Source organism: Python bivittatus, unplaced genomic scaffold (assembly GCF_059951505.1).
Source record: "Python bivittatus isolate LINGU-HERP-01145 unplaced genomic scaffold, Pbiv_v1 ctg000080_np1212, whole genome shotgun sequence".
NCBI classification, from domain to species: Eukaryota; Metazoa; Chordata; class Lepidosauria; order Squamata; family Pythonidae; genus Python; species Python bivittatus.
In genome coordinates this window covers 2,364,124-2,387,423 of record NW_028277035.1, presented here as the reverse complement: position 1 = coordinate 2,387,423, position 23,300 = coordinate 2,364,124, and the positions used below count along the sequence as shown (strand labels likewise).

The 23,300-nt window shown below is 38.9% G+C and overlaps 2 protein-coding genes across 5 annotated transcripts in view; one reads left to right on the top strand and one right to left on the bottom strand.

Moving 5' to 3' along the window:
- Positions 1-5,379, top strand: part of RECQL5 (RecQ like helicase 5) — a 74,176-nt gene extending 68,797 nt beyond the window's left edge. For all 4 annotated transcript variants that reach the window (XM_088133339.1, XM_088133338.1, XM_088133337.1 and 1 more), the window contains 2 exons: positions 645-717; positions 3,116-5,379. In XM_088133339.1, the coding sequence (XP_087989465.1) occupies positions 645-717; positions 3,116-3,216 (174 nt within the window). In that variant the 3' untranslated portion in view covers positions 3,217-5,379. The remainder of the gene's footprint in view (positions 1-644; positions 718-3,115) is intronic.
- Positions 5,380-5,528: 149 nt separating this feature from the next.
- The window catches only part of LOC103054299 (unconventional myosin-XVB-like), a 67,299-nt gene continuing 49,527 nt past the window's right edge, over positions 5,529-23,300 (bottom strand). Inside the window, exons 36-43 of the mRNA XM_088133336.1 lie at positions 21,812-21,889; positions 20,609-20,705; positions 16,628-16,776; positions 15,998-16,119; positions 14,086-14,216; positions 12,705-12,838; positions 9,392-9,532; positions 5,529-8,858 (exon numbers count right to left, since the gene is read on the bottom strand). Coding sequence (XP_087989462.1) covers positions 8,799-8,858; positions 9,392-9,532; positions 12,705-12,838; positions 14,086-14,216; positions 15,998-16,119; positions 16,628-16,776; positions 20,609-20,705; positions 21,812-21,889 — 912 coding nt within the window. The 3' untranslated portion in view covers positions 5,529-8,798. The remainder of the gene's footprint in view (positions 8,859-9,391; positions 9,533-12,704; positions 12,839-14,085; positions 14,217-15,997; positions 16,120-16,627; positions 16,777-20,608; positions 20,706-21,811; positions 21,890-23,300) is intronic.

Below are 23,300 nucleotides of genomic sequence, written 5' to 3'. Positions count from 1 at the left end.
CCCTGTGCTTTATAGATATGGCTACCTCTGTATATGCATACCTTCCCTTTTCCTGAGGGGGAAAAAAGGCAAAGGTAAGTTGAGGTAGTAAAAAACACTGTGGGAGTTTTGAGTGGTTGGCAGGGAGCAACTTCCCAGTGTGCCTTCTGGCTACCTCATTAGGCAGAGTCATTGTGTGAGATGGATTCCCAAAATTCCACTTCCAAATCCACTTGCAGATTCCTGGATGGTGTATATATAGCAGTCATACTCTTAGAAGCATCTGGCACAGGTTTCTCAACCTTGGCCACTTTAAGATGTGTGGACTTCAACTCCCAGAATTCCCAGAATTCTGGGAGTTGAAGTCCACACATCTTAAAGTGGCCAAGGTTATTTCTTATTCTTTCTCAGAATTGATGCCACACTGATCTAGCAGAACTTGGGTTTGATTTTTGTTCCTTGACTGCCTTGTATCTTATAATGTCTAATTCATTATGTCACATGCGCCTTCCATTTGAAACACAGATAGTATGTTCCATATCTAATTAGGAGGGTATCCAGCTATGCATCAATTGCTCTGTCTTGCACAGAAGCACAACAGTTAGATGTTAGTAAGGAATTGCATTCCACCATGCTTATTTTGCTCTCTTGTCTCTACCTGGCAGGATTTGTTCAAGGGATTTGCCCGACATCTCTCTCACTTGTTGGCTGCAGACAAAAGTAGTTTCCGCAAAACAGGTGAGTTGCCAAATTTGGGGGGTGTGTGTGTGAAAATGTTTGAAAATGTTTGTGTTGTCAATACAGTATAGGAATTGGATTTCAGATCTGAAATTTAAAGAAATGTGGCAACCATTACTAGACTACCTGTATTTAATTGATGAAAAATGAAGCAATGACAGTGGGTTTCTTATTGTAAAGAATGTGAATGAATAGAAATAAATAGTATACCAAGAGCTTAAAATTATCAGGAGCTATATAAGGAGGTTAAAATTATATCGACAGCTAATTTAGTCGGAAATGTTTAGCTTAGAGAACTTTGTTTATGAGGTTATAATCTTTCTCTACTTTTTTAGAAAAAGAATGTCAAAAATGGATAATGACAAAAAGTACTATCAACATAATGTATTATAACAAGTTGTTTAGAAAGAGATGTTGATCTTTACTGTACGTTATTCTAAATGTAGAAAAAACTTTTTTGTACAAATATTTATTTAAAGAATAAAATAGATTTTTTTAACGGGAAAAAAATACAGTATAGGAATTGGAGATACGTACAGTGGGGCAAAAAAGTATTTAGTCAGCCACCAATTGTGCAGGTTCTCCCACTTAAAAAGATGAGAGAGGCCTGTAATTTTCATCATAGGTATACCTCAACTATGAGAGACAAAATGGGGGGGAAAAAATCCAGAAAATCACATTGTCTGATTTTTAAAGAATTTATTTGCAAATCATGGTGGAAAATAAGTATTTGGTCAATATCAAAAGTTCATCTCAATACTTTGTTATATATCCTTTGTTGGCAATGACAGAGGTCAAATGTTTTCTGTAAGTCTTCACAAGGTTTTCACACACTGTTGCTGGTATTTTGGCCCATTCCTCCATGCAGATCTCCTCTAGAGCAGTGATGTTTGGGGGCTGTCGCTGGGCAACACGGACTTTCAACTCCCTCCAAAGGTTTTCCATGGGCTTGAGATCTGGAGACTGGCTAGGGCACTCCAGGACCTTGAAATGCTTCTTACGAAGCCACTCCTTCGTTGCCCGGGCGGTGTGTTTGGGATCATTGTCATGCTGAAAGACCCAGCCACGTTTCATCTTCAATGCCCTTGCTGATGGAAGGAGGTGTTCACTCAAAATCTCATGATACATGGCCCCATTCATTCTTTCCTTTACACAGATCAGTCGTCCTGGTCCCTTTGCAGAAAAACAGCCCCAAAGCATGATGTTTCCACCCCCATGCTTCACAGTAGGTATGGTGTTCTTTGGATGCAACTCAGCATTCTCTCTCCTCCAAACATGACGAGTTGAGGTTAGACCAAAACGTTCTACTTTGGTTTCATCTGACCATATGACATTCTCCCAATCCTCTTCTGGATCATCCAAATGCTCTCTAGCAAACTTCAGACGGGCCCAGACATGCACTGGCTTAAGCAGGGGGACACGTCTGGCACTGCAGGATTTGAGTCCCTGGCACCGTAGTGTGTTACTGATGGTAACTTTGTTACTTTGGTCCCAGCTCTCTGCAGGTCATTCACTAGGTCCCCCTGTGTGGTTCTGGGATTTTTGCTCACCGTTCTTGTGATCATTTTGACCCCACGGGGTGAGATCTTGCATGGAGCCCCAGATCGAGGGAGATTATCAGTGGTCTTGTATGTCTTCCATTTTCTAATTATTGCTCCCACAGTTGATTTCTTCACACCAAGCTGCTTGCCTATTGCAGATTCAGTCTTCCCAGCCTGGTGCAGGTCTACAATTTTGTTTCTGGTGTCCTTCAACAGCTCTTTGGTCTTCGCCATAGTGGAGTTTGGAGTGTGACTGTTTGAGATTGTGGACAGGTGTCTTTTATACTGATAACAAGGTCAAACAGGTGCCATTACTACAGGTAACGAGTGGAGGACAGAGGAGCCTCTTAAAGAAGTAGTTACAGGTCTGTGAGAGCCAGACATCTTGCTTGTTTGTAGGTGACCAAATACTTATTTTCCCCCATGATTTGCAAATCTAAAAATCAGACAATGTGATTTTCTGGATTTCCCCCCCCCCCCCATTTTGTCTCTCATAGTTGAGGTATACCTATGATGAAAATTACAGGCCTCTCTCATCTTTTTAAGTGGGAGAACTTGCACAATTGGTGGCTGACTAAATACTTTTTTGACCCACTGTATGACTTCTAGTAATTGGAGATTGGTTTCTGCACATTTTCTCCCCCACCATGTAGCTCATTCCTAATGTTATCTCAGCTACTTTCTCACCACGTTCCAGACCTACCAGCTTTCCTTCTCCTGAATGACCATATTTGACAGATACCATTCGGGCAAATAGGCCCAATTTGCATTTGGTAATTCACGTATGTGCGTATGAGAGGAGAGGTAAATTGCGATAAGAATATCATTATCCCAGGTGCTACTTTTTCTGTTTGCAGTGAAAGAAGAAGCGCAGAGGCTGATCAAGACGTTTTTCAAAAGACGGGACAAGTGTGAAAGTGAAACAGACTGGCAAGAGCTGACCAGCTTGGAAACGTGATTCATGAAAGGCATTGCTTTGCTTTGCTGGTTGTGACAGAAGACTGTCCCTCCAAGTTTCACTGTAGCTACGCTTTGCAATGATACAATGGGGCAGCAGAGGGAAAGGGCAATTGAGGAGAGCAGCACCACAGATTTTCCCTGTGTGAAAGAAACTAAGTCATGCCGCTGTCAGGGTTTGGATGCAGTCCACTTTCCTTCTTCTAGCAAGTATGAACGAACTGAATTTTATTATTTGACTAGGCATATGATTGTGACTTGAGAGTCTCCCAATCTTTTAATACAGATTTTACGGGCAGCAGCCTTAAATAGAAGAAATGCATTTGCCTCACTCAGGGTTCCTTTGCTGTGAGAGTGAGTTGTTATAGAGTACTCTGGAGAAGACCTGCTAGTCTATCATTGGAAGGAAACCTGGAGGGGTTATTTTGGCCAAAGCTCTTTGGACGTTTGTTCTTTCATGATGTTGACATGTTTCTTGTGCTCCGAAAGTGTTCTCCTGCACCAGAATTATTATTTTTTAATTAAAACTCAGATGCTGTAACAAAATGAGAAATGCTGAGCCAACCGGGCTGCACGTTGACAGACTCTTCCCTGAGTTGGTAATATAATATCAATTTCAATACAGTAAATTAAGGGCATAGCAAGCAGTATTAATTAAACCTATGCAGCTTTGTTTCAAAGAGCTGTTTAGGGAGGAATTTCCAATGTGGGAACTTTATTGATGTTTAACCTTTCCTACATTATTTTTGTTCCCAATTACTGCTCCAGCAACCCAGCTCTCATACGAAGTTCTACATGCACAATTGCTGGATTCTTTCCTCTTCCTGCGTCCGTCAGTATTTGCTAGATGTGTGGGGTCTGCAGTTTCCTTCATTTCCCGTCAGCATGACCAGTGACTCTGTTATACCCTAAGCTGGGTTTGGAAAGAGAAACGTTATTTTTAAGGAAAGGATCACATTGAGTCTTTCTTCTGCTCCTTGATGGCATGTCTTTCTTTATCCAAGTGGGAATATGCACAACTATTACAATTGGAAATGTCTAGTTAGGAGCAGATTTTTTTTTCTTTCCATGAAACCTCAGGAATAAAAAGAGACCACAGGTCAATCCCCTCCTTCCCAAAGATTCTATTCTTTGGTAGCAATCAAATGGAAATGCCTAATATACTTTTAAGGAAAATCGCCATTGCAATGTCAGTGCACATTGCCCTATAATTATGTAGTAGTAATATTTTACATTATGTTTTTATTTTTGCATATGGAGTAAATTCTGGACTCTTACAGGAGATCATTATTCACAAACGTTTTCAATGGGTTCTTGCAAGGCTGTTTCACAGTTTAGTTGTATGGTGAGGAGCTATAACTTTTCAGGGGACCTTGGAATCGCCACACATATAAAACAGGGGTTTGTTGCATTAAAAAAATATATGCTTTTAGGTAAATATGTAAAATTAGCACCTTAAAATATGAAAAATGTGAGAAATTTATCAGCCACTATAGTCTCCAGTTCTCACCTTGAAGACGAAGTGCTTCATATTTCCTTGTTTCCAGGCAAGGAAAAAAAATATTTTTACAGCCTGCTCACATGCCCTATTATAACTAGGGAAATAAATGTGCATTTGAAAGAGATGAGTTAATTTTTTTCATATGTCAAATACTTAAAAGCCATACTACTGTACTGTGCCTCCAACCTGGACCTAACTGGTAACTCAGTATTATAGCAAAGTGGCCCAGAGCCTATAAGGAGAATGCTGCTTTATTGATATTTAAGAGGCACTGGTCATATTTGGAGATTTTTGATTAAAATAATAATTTTTATAATTGTGGTTTTTTGACCCGTGCCTTAGATCTGTCCCTAGAAAAGCCACTGATCTTTCTGATGCTGAGAGCTCGTAGACAAAGGTGGAACTGTGGAAGAGATCTTCTAAATAGCTTCTGCTGGAGAAATAGGCTTTGTTACTTTAAAGGTACATGGGAAGCTGCTAATAAAGTGAATGTTAAAGATGTTACCATGGTTGCTTTTATTTATTTACAACTAAACTTTATGTGTATGATAAATTTAGTTAGTCTGTGGCTCCTTAACGTAGTCTGTGAACTAGGGGAATTTTCAAATGAGAATCATTCTGTGCTCCAGGTAAAGCGCATACCATTGTTTGTGTTCAACAGCGGAGCTGGTTTATTTCTGGCTGCAGTGTATCTAAAATGACATAAATAGAAATCTTCCCACTTGCACCCCTGAAGCCCTAACAAATTTGCAAGTGGGCTGTTTCTTTCTTCCATCCATCCATCCATCCATCCATCCATCCATCCATCCATGTTTGTTTGTTTACTTATTTATTTAGAATTTTTACATAGCATAAAAGGCTCATCAGAAGAAAAAAGGAAAGAGAGGAAGAGACAAAGGAAGAAAAAAGTGCAAGAAACAAAAAAGAGTAAGATTTTGTACTGTATACAAAATCAATCTACCATGAGTCTTTTCTAATTCATTGTCCATAAGTCCCAATAAAAAGAATTCTGGTTTCTTCGCAATATTAATCTTTAAATCTTTTGCATCATTGTGTGAATTTGTATCCAAAATTTCTTAGCCTTCTCACAACTCCACCATGCATGATAAAATGTTCCCTCATGCTTTTCATAGTTCCAGCACTGGTTTGAAATACCTCTGTACATTTTTTATAATTTCTCTGGTGTCATATACCAATGATACATCATTTTATAAAAATTTTCTCTTAAGTTATGACACAATGTGAATTTAATACCAGTTACCCACATTCTCTCCCAAGTGTCCTCCTCTATGTTATATCCAAAGTTAATAGCCCATTTTGTCTTTAACCTGTTCTTCAAAACTTAACAAAAATCTATACATTTTTGCTATTACATGTTCATCATTTATACATAATTCAATTTCAAATTCCATTCGTTGTTTTTCAATTCCAATTGTCTTTTTATCCATATTAAACCTTTCTTTTAATTGTGCATATGAAAACCATTGAGAACTATGTCCTCCTGCAGTTTCCATAGTTATAAACAAGTGGGCTGTTTCCTGATACTGGGAACTTGCCTTGCCCTCCCTCCTAAGGCCAAGCAGCTTCTTCCCTCTCCTTGCAGAGATTCAGCTCCTGTAGTATCATTCTGAGGTGGTATCATTTCAGCGGATGTTATTAAACCAACGGACAGCTGGTACCTTGGCAGCTTTGCATCTCCTCATAACAGTTACTCTTTTGCTGGGGTGAGGAAAGCACTGGGCGAACAACAGGAACTAAAAATACGGACCCAGGGACCACTGACTGCGCTGTTCTTTCTGCCCTCCTGTAGGACCGCTGGATGGAAAACCTGAGTGGCTCGTGCTATTGTATGTTTTGGGGCTGGTGGCAGTGAAGACCGTTAGTTAACTTCAAACTGCTTTTGAAGGATCAGGGAACAGATATTGTGATGATGTGAAAATGCCCTTGGTTATCACAGGATTAGTAACACTGTTATGCATAGTTTTAGATACGTATACTCCTTTTTTGTTTGTTTGCAAGAACATTCTGATTAAGTGCAGACTAATGAAACTAGCAAACAGCAACCAGGTTATCAGTTAACCAGTACAAAGCCAGAATAAGTCCCTAAGAAGAGACTGGGGAACATAGACCTTTGGTTTTGAATCTCCTACCATTCAGCTGAATGATTTTGGTTTCTTGTATTATGAGAGAGAGAAAAAAATTTCTATTCTTGCTTTTTGTAAAGTATGTATAATTTTATACATCTCTATCATTTTCCACTTAATTTCTTTTCTGAACTAAAAATCAACAAGGTATTTGGACAGAGAGCATTACTATCTCTGAACTTAAAGTATGTTTACCTTGGGGGTGGTGATGGTAATATTATGTGGAGATATTTTAAAGCCATCCAAACTCAGAAAATGTCTGTTTATGAGCCATTAGGCTTAAAAGTTTAATTGATGGTTCTGTATCATCGTTCTGCATAAATAAGTAACTGCTTGAAATCAAGCAGCTGATAAAATCTTCCATCAATTTACAGTAATGTCAAAATTCTTTCTGGTGTGAAACATTTTTAATTTCCTAAATTAAAAACAAAAAAAGATGTGCAGTCTGAAGAGTAGGGCTTGACTGAGCAAAGTTTTATCCCAAACTAATCTGGAAGAGGACTGCTTTAGCCCAACCTTTGTAAAGTCAGTTGCTCAAAACCTGGGCTTTCAAATACCCCAAACAAGAGTTGCTGCTCCATTGACTGGTCTCTTAAAATTTGTATTAATCCAAACGATAAAGCATATTGCTTACTAACTGATGGAAAAGATAATATTGATCCTTCTCAACTGATAGCTCTGATTGCTTTAAGATAGAGATCATATGCATTTCCTCATAGTTTACCATGTTAAAGGATTGGCTGGTCAAATCCCAGATAATGAGTTTGGTTTTAGTTTTTATTTTTGGCTGCTGTTGGAAAACATTTACACTGACGGAAGTAAAGGATTCCCTTCATGTTAAAGTCTACGGAAGCTGTGAACTTCTACACTATAAGGAAGTCCTATTTAACCGTTACTTTGCACTGATTTATTTTTGACAGGATTTAAGATGCAGCTGCTGTGGAATGCAGACACTTGATAAAAATGTAGGTAGTTATTGTACAGTTAGTATTTGCTCTGATCTAAAATAATATTTAATTAATACAATTTTCTACTATTCAATTTTGCATGTGCATGACATTCTTAAAGGCTGCCCATCTGAATTATTTGTATTATTGGAGAAAATATATTTAATTTTATACTTTAGGAAGCAGGGTAATGTGTGCATGTGTGTGTGTGTGTGTGACAGAGCACCCCAGTGGTATAGTGATTTAAAGTGCCAGACTAGGAGTCAGGAGACCCTTGCTCCAGCCCTCGCTTAAGCATAGAAGCCAGCTGGGTGACTTTGGGCTAGTCACTGTCTCTCAGCCCTAGATTGGGAAGTGGAAAAACATCTATCTTCCAATGTGGCTAGATCAGCAAGGTGGATTATAACTTCAGTGAAAGGGTTTTCATCCTGCAGAGGATTGATTCAGGCTGATAATAAATATGTGCATTTGTGTATGTAATAAATAACTGATTCAGGAAAGAATTCTAATGATTTGTACTTTTACAGTTCTGGACACATTTAAATAATTTAGTTACAAATACAGTAAATGGGTATCAGAGAAGAATAATCTCCTCTAATAGAGCAGCTTTTGTGTGTTGGAACAGAACTTTAATACCATCTATATTTATATTATAATACTAACCTAAGTTTTCTCTGCGTTCAAAAGAATGAGAGCCAGCACTGTTGCGGATATGGTGTTAGGTGAGCCACCCAACGATACTCCAAAGCACCTATAGTATATTTGTATTGCTTGAAGTTGAGAAGCTGTTTTTGCTGTCTGCAAGTCCAAGGGCTGGAGGTAATGCAGGAAAGATGATATGAGAATGGTGGGTGGTGATTCGAAAGAACGAAGTTTCCATAGCTCACATCTACTTGGAGAGAAAGCACTTGGCAAGTAGACATATCCAAAGAGTATGGGTGTTTTCTGAGTACTGGGAAAAGATACTGCAGCCACGTTGCATTGGTTGTCACTAAATCTGGGAATCTGCTTCATCAGCGATGATAGTAATTAAATGATATAATGCTTTAGCCTGTCAAAAGAGAAAGCTGTGTGAAATGCTTTTTTCCTTTCTTACATGCAGTTTTTCCTTCCAAAGCAAAGTCCAAAACACACATCTGTCAAACATATAACTCTTTGTGCCTGTACAAATACAATACGTAACTTTCAGGGTGACAGAATGTCCCTTCTTCATAAAGAAAGCATTTGAGTGCTTTAGAACCACAACTGGATCTATCAGAATTTTATCTACTCTGTAAGTCCATCATTTGTTTCTTGCTTGGTCTAGACCACAAATCACTGAGGTAAGCAAGCAAAAACAAGTCTGTTGGCAGGCACGGTATCCTCCCTCTCTCTCAGAGCTAGAACAATCCCCTTTCCCCCAAACATACTGTATATGCTGAAAGCTGATGTTGCCAGCCAGGGTTTGATTTTTACAGTGCAAAGCCACAGCTGCCGTCTGTATTGACCTATGATATGCTATCTTTGGCTGTGATTAATAAAAAAAAAGATCGTGCAATAAACATTTAGGATATTTCAATAAAGAGATGGCATGATTAACGTTACCTGTTGTAATTCAAACCAGATTGTTTTAGGATTTTCTACTGAGCCATAGTTGATTTCTATGCCTGGAAAGCTAGATGCATCAAGTGGGCGTAAGGTTTTCATCCGGAGTATCTGCTTCAGTGGAATGGTGACACGATTGCTCTGCACGTGAGGAAAGACATGCACATTAGACATTGCAGAATCAGTAATCACTACTCGGACTTTTTCATACTTTAGTATTCCATATCTCTTTTTCAGTCAGCTTCCAATAAGTGGCAATGTTCTCAATGAAGGCTATAATTATACAGTATGTCACTATCAATTTTGTGAATGATTTTCAAAAGTAAATTCCAGGCCCACAGTTTTCCGGTTCTGTTGGGGGGGGGGTTAAAATACATCGGTGAAGCTCCATTTGGGGGGCTGAATGTGGCCAACAGCATTCAGATATTGTGAACACAGTGTGTTGCTATCTACATAGAATTTGATAATTTTGGAATGGAAAATTTGATCTAAAATTATATTTGTTTGTTTTACTAGGCTTATAAGCTGCTCCAGTTGTTACCTTGAGTGGCTAACACATAAACAAGGTTAAAACAAGAAGCAGAATAAATAATTAGAGCAATAATGTAGTATCTTCTTCATTCACCACCACTCTAACACTCAATTAACGAGGTTCACCTCATAACATATCAGCTCCCAAAACTTAATTAAATAGCTAGGTTTTATTGGCTTTTTAAAATCCCAGCAGGATTGGGGCTAACCAAATTTTGTGGGGACTCTGTTCCAATGAAAGGGAGTGGCAGTTGAGAAGGCCTGCTTCCACTGTCCCTGCTGATGGCATTTCCAGAGACGAGGGATGTTGGAGGAGGCAGATACCATTGGGATTAGATGGTCCTGAATTGCACCTGGAAGTTGACTGATAACCAGTGTAGCTCTCATAGTAGTGGTATTTTGATGATGATAAAAAGGCTACTCAAGCGACTGCATTCTAGACCAGCTGCAACTTCCAAGTATCAAAGGGCTGTTGTTAGCCCTTTGAGGTAGTCTAGACAAGAAGCACAACCAGGAGCATCAGCACTATCTTTTTTGTGAGATTACATTAAACAGAATCTTGCAAGACTGAAAGTATTTCTCCCCTTCCTCTGTTTAGTCTCCAGAAAACTAGGGAGAGTTCCTTCTGAAACACTTCTCATGCTTTTCCCCCACCTGCAGACTGAGCTGCCTCTTAACAGACCATTGCCTAGGCTACAGGTCTTCCTCCTGCCTCCCAGGGTCATTCCCACATACCATCAAATCTGCAGAGAGAATTTTGGTAGTCCAAACAAGAGGTGATCAAGGCATGAGTGATGGTAAGTAGAGCTTCCTGCTCCAGGAAAGGCCATAACAAGGGGAGTGCAACCCCATCCAGAACCAAAGCTAGAATATCCCTGGAACCTGATGGCTTTCAAACCTAAAGCAGCTCCATCTTGCTGGCACTGAGCCTGAGCCAGAGCCAGACCTTAACAGCCTTCAAGCGAAAGCACCTTGATATCACCTGTTGGGCCAAGTACCGAGATGTGCAATTGGGCATTATCAACATATTGATAATGTCTCATCCCCCTCACAGCTTCATGTAGATGTTGAGTGAAGAGAGTGTTGATTCTGTTACCCCCCACGATGGAGGGCCCTGGGACTCAATCTTCTTCTCTTGCCACTGACTAGAACCTCCCCTTTAGAAAGAAGAACCACTGCAAAACTACATCCCTCCAGTCCCAACCCCTGGAGGTAATCTAGAAGAAGTCCATGACTGACAGTATCAAAGACTGCTAACAGTTCAAGAGAAGAGGGCTGCGTGTTCCCCATCTCAGCCTCGCCAAAGATTGTCCACAAGCACGATCAGTATGGTCTCAGTGCCATTCCTAGGCCTAAAGCTAGAGTGAAAAGGGTTCAGTTAATACATTTCCTCCAGGGTTTTTTGCAACTAAAAACCTATTAAAGCTGAGGATTGGCCAACAGTTGCCAAAATTGCTGTTGAGTTGGGCCCTTGATGATCTAGGTCAGGTCTGTGGTTGACATGGTAACCATGAACTCCCAAATCACTCCTGATCTCACCCCCAAGGAACGTAGGTTGAAGTTACCAGCACTACCATAAATCTTGGTCCTTACTGTACTCAAAATTTGCTTTGTTAAAAACAAGCAAACAAACCCACTAATATGTTTTGGAAAATTACGATCAAGCTAATTTGCAACCTCTTAAAAAGTGACATGCATGGGGAGGGGGGTCAGTGTGGCACATTTACTAAGTTTTAAGTCTGTATTGAGGATAGGAACGTCCATAAGAATAAAAGCAGTCCACCCTCCCACCAACTTCAAAATTGAAATAGCAACTATGGTAGGTCCTAATTCAAGCAGAACTGATGGTGGTGGGAAAAGAGTAAAGGCCTTCCACCCCACCAGCCATTTAATCCCAATCATTTCAGACCTAAATAATGCTGGGCCAAATAAATAATCTGGCTTAGCAAAGGGCATCTTTTTTCATTCCTAATAGAATTATTCTCCCTGTCATCTTGAATTTTAGTCTTTTTATGTATAAATCTTTTTATATAGTATGATTTTTTTTAGCTAATTTAAAGTGGATATTTATTTATTTTTTTACTGCTTTTGTTGTTTGATTTTAATTGTGAGCTGTCCAGAGTCACCCTCTGGGGGAGATGAGTGGCATATAAATTTAATAAATAAATAAATAAATTCTAGCATTTGGTATGTATGTATCTATCATTTCTGTACTGGAGGTGTAACTTTTATACAGGCCATACATAATGGATGCAAGTGGAAGAAGAGTGGCTTAAATGCATTGGTGGAGCTAGAATAAAAATGTCTCCTGACAAATACAGCACAAGGAAAGGTCGCTATCCTTGCAAGAGCCAGGAGGGATGTCCTGACCTGAGGTGATACCATACTACAGGCAGTCCCTGGTTTATGAACAAGATCTGTTCCTAAGTCAAAGACAGAAATTTGAATTTGTAGATAAGTCAGAACGGGTACATATGGTTCTCATTTAATGTCAGTCACACATTTGTCTTAGTATATAGTATATAAAATGGTGGACGGCGTTCTTGCTTGAGCTGACAAACCACTGAAGCTGCTCATAATGTTTTCATGAGCATTACAAAGTGGTGTGTGCATTTGTTATTATGAACCATTGTATTTAACTCATTTTTTTTAATATAATAGGCTTTATGGCAGTCCATTGGTAAGTACGAGTTGTCCATAAGTTGGATGTTCTTAATCTAGGAACTGCTTGTATTCCAGTTCCAGCATCTCATCCATTATGACATTTCTGCTAGAACCCTACCTGGGACTCACTGCCTATGACAACGATCTCCTCCTGGTTCACTCCTACAAGGCAAGGTGTGGGGATATCTGGAGCGCTGATCCTCTCCACAGAGTAAACATTATAGCTAAAGAGTGGCAGCTGAATCATGTGCTCTGCAAGAAGAGAAATAGGACAGGAATGTAATGTCAGACCTCACAGGCAAAACCACACCAGTTGGATGCACGTTTTCCAGGACAAGTTGCCATCTCTGCTAGAGCAAGAATGCGGCTCAAAGCCACACTGTTCAAGCTGTGGCACTTTCAAAGCTGCCTGAACCTCCAGGTCCAAGCACATTGCACACCCCACAACTCTTGCAGCCACGGTTGGACAGATCATTGCCGTACAATTCCCTGCCTGCATGTCTTCCCAAATGGGCAATTACACCAGAGCTGAGCCTGGGAAAGCCTCTGCTTACAAAAGCTCAACTGGAGGGCCTGCAGCTGCTTTTCATGCTGCTAAAGATGTTTGCATCTTCTCCTGAGGGAGCATTTCTGTGCTTGTGCTCCACTAGGTAGACCAAGAAATCAATTCCACAGAAAAGCTAAAAAGACTTTTATTGAGACTGACTATAACAGAATCCTGCAAGCCTGATTGTGTTGCACGCCTCCCCTTTTGTAGTTCAGTGAATTAGGCAGTTGTCTTTGTGAGCTGCTTCCAAAGGTTATCTGGATGTTCTGGACTTAAAACATGTTTATCCCTTGTTGCCTTGGCAATGGAAGTTGCATATCTGTCAAGGTCATCTTCCATACTCTCTTTAGGTTTATAGTCCTTGCCTCTGGCCTCTATATAAAAATAAATATTTATTCCTGTGCCCATTCACAGACTGAACTGACCACAACTGCTGCTATGTGTTTGGAGAAAACAGGTTAACCCACTTTGATTAGCTATGCAGGTAGATCTGGTAAGTTTTCCTAATAATGTCTTGAACAGATTCAAAATAGAGAACTACAAACACCTTGCTTAGCCTCCCATCCATCCATCCCCCCCCCCCCATATAATAAGTGGGAGAGATTCTCTTGACCCACAGCATTTGCAAACTGGAATCGACCTTGGAGGCCATCTACGCATACACAGCTTTGGCAACAATAGGCAACTTATATACACATAAAATAAAATGATATGGCAATAAAGCCATGCCAAAATCTTGCCTGTCACAAGAATGTAACCTACTTTGAGGTTAATTATACAATGCATGTAGTCGTACAATGACCAAAGCAGGTCACTGCTTTGGAGGAAAGCAGGTATAAAAAAATAAATCCCCATCAAATCCCATGACATCACATTCAAGAGGTATGTCCGGTAGCAGCATGAAACCAGAACAAAGGTTAGGATTTCTGTCAAATGCAACAGCTGAACTCACCAATAAAATGTATTTGTGCCTGCAGTGGTTCAAGTGGTTCTGTGGTCTGCAGTTGATAAACCATGGCAATCTGAACAATTTCTGGGCTGATGTGGGTGATTGAAGGAGGAATGTAATCCTTCAGTTCCTCTCTAGTTAGGCAAATAGAAAACACAGACTTGACTATAAAGTCAAATTAGATGCTATTCAAAAAAACCCTTCAACAACTGGGGAAGAATTACAGAGGATTTCTTGCCATTTTTATCAAGAGTAAACTAGAAAGAACTCATGGCAAACTCTCTGAATACCAAGTGCTAGTCATGCAATTGGCAATTCTATCAGTAAATACTGTAGGCATGAGAGGACTGATCTGGATAGAGAATCAAGATCCTGTGTGAGGGCAGGGGAGCTCCTAGTGCAATTTCAATTTAGAATGAGGGTGGCATGCCACTAGAAATAAAGCATGGTGTGCAATAATCATGGGGTCTGGAATCATTTTGGAGATCACCACTCAGGAGGAAGCTGTTGTGAACGGTAGGGAGCTATCACCCCTGTGGTGATTGCCTCTCCTGGACATTAATGATTGACAAGCTCTTGGCAAGAGGAAACAAGATTCTCACAGAGTCTTCTTTAATCAGATCTATTGAAAAGGAAAAGGAATTAGGTTATCTTGTTGGTAAGTAATTTTGCAAACCACTGTCTAGTTTTGTGGGCTCTGAGGAACCCATAACCACAATACTACAGTATTTCACTTGTATCACCTCCAACCTGAGCTACAACATGGAAGCAATGAGCATGATTCAAGAAGCCTGAGATACACATGCAACATTCCATCTACAAACCTTTCCTGTTTTACCCTGGCTAAGCCCCCCAACCCAAAACGCAAGGGATGGAGGAGAATAGAAATGATGTGATTAGGATGGACTAATGATTATTTGATTTGGCATTGCAAGAAATTTGAGGGCACTTTAACTCATACGTTATGGTCATATTCTTCCTTACACCACCTTGGAGTAATGATGTACAATACATTGACAGGATTATTGAGAAAACACTGTTTTTTAAAGACATGTATATTGTACAGTACTGAATTTTATACTGACTGCTTAGAATTTAACATGTTCAGAATAAATTTGGGTTTTTCGTGCTCTAACAATAGCAAACGGAATAAACCTTAGGAGCTAGGAAAATACTATAATTCCAGATATAAAGGATTGGATTTCAGAGATGTGTGATTTAGCAGTTTTTGAAAAAATTATACATTCAAAAAAAAATTGATGCCTTTGAATTGTAGCGCTGGAGAAAATTGTTCAGAGCATCTTGGACAGCAAGAAGAACAGAAAATGTCACATCTTTCCCTTTTAAAAAAATTCTTGGACAGGCTTGATCAACACTGAAAGGTTAGTTTTTTCTTTTTAAAGACTTATAAAATTAGGTGAAGTTGGGATATAGTTGTAGTTACAGTTGGTTTTTTGTTTGTTTGTTTGCTTGTTCTTTTTATATATTTTCTTGTCTAATGTTCTTTCCTTTTGTTTTTGTGTATGGTAAATTGTTCATTTTATGTATGTTTGTTTGAAAATGGGTTAATAAAAAGCTATCTGGGTTGGGGGGGAAGAAATGATACAATAGAATTTGGGGTGTTGCAAGGCTTTTCTGAGTATACTGACAGAGGGATCATAATATGTGAATGTCTTGCAGAGAGCAAAAAGAACTGCTTTAATGGGAAACACCTAGAGGATCAAGGCAGTGACTCATTTCCCTAATACTGTAGGTATCTGGAATCTGTCTCTGCACCCAATCTTTTCCCACTTATGAGCCACTTCTAGACAGCGTGCATTCATGCATGCATGCATACATAATCTAGTCTATACAAGTCTACTCTGAACTGATATTCCTACCTCCATTCCAGTACTGTAGAAAGAGAATGACTTACAGGGAAGGGATCGAGTTAGTTCCTCTGGCCCAGTGCTGAAGCAAAGCCAAGGTGCCCAGCTGCTGCCCAAGTTTATTACTGTGCTGCTGCAACAGGGTTCCTTTCATATAATTCTGCAAGACCTAGAAAATAAATCACAGGAGAGTGTTTTGTACTTCTCCATAGTAGTCTTTTAAAGCGGATGTCACTGAAGCAACAGTTTTGTAATTGCACAGATTCTGCAACTCCTAGCATTATCTTGTGATGACAAAAAATGTGTTTAATAAAGAAATAAATTCAGCAAATTCAGCAAAGTGGGAATAGGAATTTATCACCTGCTCAGGCAATATGTGAGTCACTTTCCAGAAGAATTGTTCAGCTTTTTGTGAAGCCACCCTTTGCAATGGAGCAGGAGGAGGATCATCATCACGGTCACCCCACAGTTTCTCCAAGAGCTCAAGATGGCAAACATGGGGACTTGTCTTCATTTTATCCCCACAACAACTCACTGAAGTAGTTTGGGCAGAAAGTGTCGGACTCACACCCAATCCCACTGTTTTTTCATGGCCAAGTCCTAGTCTAGACCTTAACCACTACCTCATACCAGCTCTTTACAGTCTTACCAACAAAGCAAGGCCTTTCCTTTCATACCTGGTTATAATTAATTTTGATGTAAATCTCATTATCAAGGTGCAAAGGGGTCTTCCAAGTGATCCTGCAGAAATTTAGTCCTATTGAATTTTCTTCTAACAAATAGTCATGGATATATTCCTTCTGGTGCAAGGGCCTTATAATCCTGCCTGCATAGGATAAAGAATGATGGTTATGAATACATTAAGTTCACCTCCATCCAAACCACTGAGCTCAAAGCAAATATTTTAAGTCACCCTATTACCCCAAATATAAGGCAACCTTGTCCTACCAGGAATGACTTTTCACACTATCCTCCCTAATACTTCAAACTTACCATTTTTAGAATAACATATTAGCATTCTACTGAACAGGTCATGCCACCTCAAAGATTTGGGCTATCTTCAAACAAGAAACCCTTTTAACACAGCTGATGTTCAATAGCTTCCGACTCTTCAGGAGTGAATGGACATCATTTCTCCAGGATTGTCTCTCAGTAATTGTTTGTTTGAATTCTTGTTAAGCTCCTGCTTGTGACATCAGTGATCATATCAAGCCACCTTGTCTTCTGGAGGTTTTGATTGCCTTTGATTTTTCCCAAGTATCAGAGTCTCCTCTGATGACTTCTGCCTTTGTATTATGTGTCCAAAACATTCAAACTTTAGCTTCATTATTAGTACTCCCAGTAAACTTTCTGGTTTTACTTTGTCTAGTATTCAATTATGTGTTAGGATTTTCTCATGGGAAAGGATGCAGCTCGTTATCTTCACAGAAATGTTGTGTCTAGAGAGAGATCGTATGACTTGTGTGTTAGCACGTATACTGCTATTTACTGCCACCTATTGGCGTGTATATGCTAGTTAGTCAGGGGGGGGGTATGGAGTGGCAATATAACTGGAGCATTGTATGTCCAGCTCCGCAGTTGTTTTAGCGTTAGCCACCATGTAGTTAAGTAGTTTTATGGGTTATGTAGTTGTAACTAATAACCAAGTAGTGTACCTCTTCTCTGAGAGTTTTTCGCTAGAGACTTTATGTTTGTAGATAAGTCTTGGATGCTGAATTTATGAGAAGACGTCTTTTTTCCTATATTTTGTATACAACTTGTATTTTATGAAATTTTGCATTTTTATCAATAAACAATCAGATAGTATATATTTTCTGGCTGAGTTTCTTTGGAGAACAAGATATGGACATTGCAGTTTGCAAACCTCTCATGCTGGTGTGTATTTTTATCCTGGGCAAAGTTTTTCTGGGAGCATTGCCATACTCTGCTCAACACTTTTTACTGTCCAAGATGCTCTGAACAATTTTCTCCAATGCTACAATTCAACAGCATCAATGTTTTTTTTCATTCAACTTTTCTAATTGTTCAGTTTCACTGCGATACATTTCAACTGGGAAAAGCCTGGCCTTGACAATACATAACTTTGTTGTTAATGTGATGTCTTGACACTTATTTTGTTTAGATCTGTCATCATTTTTCCCCAAAGTAGTAGATGTCTCTATTTCATGGCTACAGAAATTTGTACTATTCCTTCAGATTTTTGAGCTTAGGAAAATAAAGCCTGCTACTGCTGCAGCATCTTCTCCACCTATTTGCATTGGGTTGGCATTCCCTTTGACATCATCTTACTTTTTAATATTGAACAGAAGACTGACTTTGTCCTTTCTTTTTTCATTTTCAACCAGATGTTCCTTAGATCTTCCTCACTTCCAGCCATGAAAGTTATCATCAGCATATCTGAGGTTTTGTTGATGTTTCTTCCAAAAAGTTTAATTCCACTTTCTATTTCTTTCAGTCCAGCATTTCTTGTGATATATTCTGCATATACCGCAGATTAAATAAAGTGACAGTATAAGCTCTTGATGTATTCGTTTCCCAATTTTCAACCACTTAGTTGTGTCATATTTCCAACAATTTGTTGTGCTGTTTACAATAAAAAAAGCTGTGAAAATCAATAAAGCAAAAACAGATGTCTTTTTCGAGCACCTTTGCTTTTGCCATTAACTACTAGAGATTAGCAGTGTGATCTGAGATGCTTTTGCCTTTTCTGAATCCAGCTTCTATGCACCACAGTTCCTGTCCCATATATTGTTGAAATCTGGATCGCTAATCTTGAGGAGTATCATTCTAGCATGAGTGCAAATATTCAGCAGTTTGAGCATTTTTAGCTATGGGAGGGGGTGGAGGGTTGGCACTGGAATATAAATTGATATTTTTCAGTCCTTTAGCCATGTTTTCCCCAACTGCTTACAAACTGCATGTATTTATTTGACAGAAACTCCTCCAAGCTGATCAATCCTGGGCAGTGCGCATGAGTAAACCAAGGCTGAATCTATCTCTTTTTAAAAAAACATTATCATGAAACTTTATTATAAATATACTTTCCACTCTTCAAGTTGATAGCAAAAAATAGTAAATATGTGTACAATTCCACCTATTACACTCATCCGTCTTGTTTGTCAATTTTCTTTGAACATTATCATAGTTTATCAGACTTCACCAAGAGTTTTCACCATTTTCTTCCATCTCCATCTTCCCATCTTCATAAAACCTAAAACCTTTAGTTAAGTTATCTTTCCAATTTAGTTATTCCATACAGAAACCAAAGAAGTTGGTCATGACAGAAGGAGAATATATGTTTGGCATCATTTAAAAGCAAAACACAGCATCTACACTCACATTTAAAAAGAGCAGATGCCATTTAAATGTTATTTTTTAAAAAGCAATTAAGAGCTGCTAACAAAGATATGTGCCTTAACAGGCAATGAGATTTAAACCCTGGAAATACTAATGCAGTGATGACTACATTCAGAGAGACAACTCTTAGTACCACCAAACAAAAGACATTAATAGTTTTTCCCTATTCTCCACCTTAATGTATTTTCTATAATAAGAAGAAAAAGGGAAGAATGGATGGGAAAAAATGGGAAAAATTAAAAAGGGAAGATTAGGGTTTCTGGATTCTTCATCAGATTCCATGAATAAGACAGGGATTGTTCAACAAAAACATAGTTGCTCTGGAAGCATCTTGTATTCAAGACCTACATTAAATTCCCTTAAAGCTGTGTATTACCATGGTCAAGTAAGGAAATTACCAGGCCATGATTTCTAGAAAGAGTTACAAAATTGCTATTGTTGTATCAACAACTGAAGAAAAAAGAAAAATGGTGCTCTATTGCTACCTGAAAATACATATATGGGCCCAGATCCAAGAGTATTGCCAGCTTACAAATCTCCTTTAATAGGGAGGATGAAGCCATCCAAACCAGGCATGCCAGCAAACCACCCACGTATTTATTTGTTCAGTCCATTGAAAGTTCTCCCTTTCTTCTATTATGTATCTTCTATTACATACTTCATGGTGTTTCAAAGTAATCTTTCAACCCTCTACTAATTAAACATGCCTAACTTTTGCAAAGTGTGCTCTCAAACTATGCTGGTATATCAGCACTTTCTTCTTATTGAGTTGCAATGATTTTGACTTTAGGTCCTAAACACAACAAATTTCTGTTGTTCTCTCCCTGTTGACATTTCCTCAGCAGCAATGCCCTTTTTAATTCATCAAATGCTTGCTCATCAGGAATATCCCCTGCACTGAAGATATGTTAACTACTAGGAAGGCTTCATTACTGCAAGAGAAATCATGCATCCTTATGTAAAGAATGATATCTCATTAAATCACAGGATTATTTCTGGAGGTCAATGGTAGTTGTACTTCCAGGATATCCTGAAGACACCAGGTTAGAGAAGGTGATATAAAACCCTTTGAACAAATGCAAGATCCTCCATCATATGCAAATTATAATGTGGCCCTAAAATCATTATCACTCCTATCATCATAAATACATTCTTCACATCTTTGAGGAAGTATATAACTCCAGAGAACTAGGATCCTATCAGTAGAAGTTGGTGAGAAGTGGAAAACTGTATCAGAATGAATCTCCATATTTAACAGATTTCATCATATTAAAATTGACCATTAACCACAGTACACTTACCATTGTCTTTGTTGGCTATGATGGCAAATTCTTGGACCTCCTCCAAGTCAGTGACCCCTATGTGCTCACAGATTTCTTTTAACACATCTGCTGTAACCTACAATCAGAAAAAAAAATAGTTTATTTAAGCATGTGCAAATTGCTTTGTCTGGCCAAATGTAGTCTACCAAATGCAGTCTGGAAGGAAGAAGGAGGCCTTGAACTCATTTTAAAAATCAGAGTGCCTTGCAAAAGGAGTCAGGAGCAGTTGCTGGTAAGCACGAAACTGCGCTCGCCCGAAAAGGGCGCAAAGCAACGGAAACTCCACCTCCTGCACTCGCCAGCTGGGCTCTGCTCTAGGAAGGAGGCTCTGGCAAACCACTTCCAAAACACCTTGCCTTGAAAACTGCAAGGACTCGTCCAAGCAGTCACTGCAGAGTCGGTAACGACTGAGCGCAGATTAAAATAAATAAATAAATAAATAAGGGAGATAGACAAGTGAGGTCTAATATTTTGTTAATTCCATTACTTTTTTTAAAATGTTGGTATGGGAGCAATCACACATACAAAAAACAAGTTGAGAAAGAGTAGGTGAAACAAACCAGCTCAGTTTTCAGAAGGATGATCTGATTCATTTTGGATTCTCATTAGAGAGAGAACTTAGCATTCTTATCATGAGTTTTAATCCAAAATGTGTCTTACAACCTCTGGGCAAGCAGGTTACAAAACTTTGCCCAAACCAAAAAAGGGAGAAATTTTGGGGGAATCCTAATGTAGCCATTAACTTTACAAAGGAAAGAGCACAGGGAATTAAGCCACACCATTGGAGTATCTATTGTCTGCTGTGACTGGAGGAACTCCAAGTTGAGGTCCTTCTCATCAACAGTTACCTGATTCTTTTTAATCCAGGGATGCCAATCCACTGTCACTGAGCTCCTTCAACCTTCCCTTCCCCCCACCCAAAAGACCAGAATGAATGATTGCACGTATAATTTAGGTAATAAGACACAGGAACTTCAAGAAAAAAGAATGTGATTGAGTAGCCCAAGTTGTAGAACTGGCTCTTTAGATGTCTGCATCAAAATTGCCCTTCCAATGTCATCTCAATAAGGCATTTTATTTATATATATATATATTCATATATATATATGAAAAGACTCATCACTAAGGATATGTGAGCACCTCCCCACAATATCCTGTTTAATGGACTAAACAGGAACTTACCGTGAATGTCTTAATCTTTGCATTATATTCTAGACCTCCAGGTAGGATGACTGATATCCGGCGTGAACTGTGTCCCTTCTAACAATAGGAAAACAGGAATCAGTACAGTATAGGCATTTTTGTTCCTAACTGAAAGCCAATTCCTGGCAAAATTGAGCACTTTGATGTCCCAGTAAGAAATAGAATTAAGCATTTGAGTATTTCTCTCCTTGAAATAAATGGAACTTGAAGCTAAGTTTCAGTTTAATATTTGATTAAAAAGATAATTTTGATGAAGGCAAGTATGTGAACCATCTGAGCTAGTCTGACTGATTATGTCTTCAGCATATAGTAAGGGAAAGTTGATTTCTGGGTCATTATAATCACAGATATGATTATGATCCATATAGCAGGTATGGATCTGTTTTCCTTCAAATATTGTTAGCACATCTATTATTCCAGAGAAACCCTGTTTGTTCCACATAACACATGTTCTGTCTTAGACACCTTCCCTTAGACACCCTTCCCTTAGACACCCTTCCTTTAGATACCCTTCCCTCCAGGCCTGTAATCATCTCAAACAAGAATTCATTTGACCAACATATTCCTCTGGCTTAATTCTTCAAAACTTCTTAATGAACACCAGGGATGTAAAAGAAATTTATTGTAAATCCCTATGTGTGCAAAATGATGTGACCTGTCAAAACAGATTTTGACATAGCATGAATAGGTCCATAATTCGCCTCTAAAAATTCACCCCCAAAAGTCTACATTTAGAAATAGTCATGCAAAAATGCGGGAAAATTGTGTCCAAAAATAATGTATCTTGGGGTGGTTGTGCTCTTTAAATAGAATATGCTGTGATGTGTTTTTAAAACGAATTTAAAAGTTTGTACAAAATTACCCCGAAGTGAAAACAGTGGAAATATTCATAGTAGGGCATAAGTCCTCCAAGTAAACTAGTGCCTCATTACCAGATCACGTGCATAGAAAGGCCATAAAAATAAATTTAAGGCAGGAGGATACTGATTTTTTTTTCATCTAAAGGCAACTCCAATGGAAACAAAAATCAATAAAGTCCTATAACAATCAAGAATAAGTTATGTCCTCACCAAACCTAAATAGATTCCCCCCACACACAACTTACACAAACATACACAGAAGTTTCTCTGTGTTTTCTCCTGTTCTGCCTCTCCACTTATACATATGTGGCATTTTTGGCTGTCCAGAGAAAGAAGAAAGGCTTAGAAGCTGGTCTCAGACTCAGTTGTTTGTTCTGCCTTGCCTATGGACTTCCCTCCCAGGCCATTCTGCCCCATTACCATTCAGACTCCTTGGAGGCCAACCATATCGGACTTGTGCCTGCATTTCACTGTCTCTAAGTCCTTTCTATGAGATATTGGGAGAATTAGCCTATCTTATCTGGGCTGAAAAAATCAGGATGACTGTTGGGGGCAGCAAAGGAATATAGACACCACTTCATCTAGATGTCATCTAGATCTGCATAACA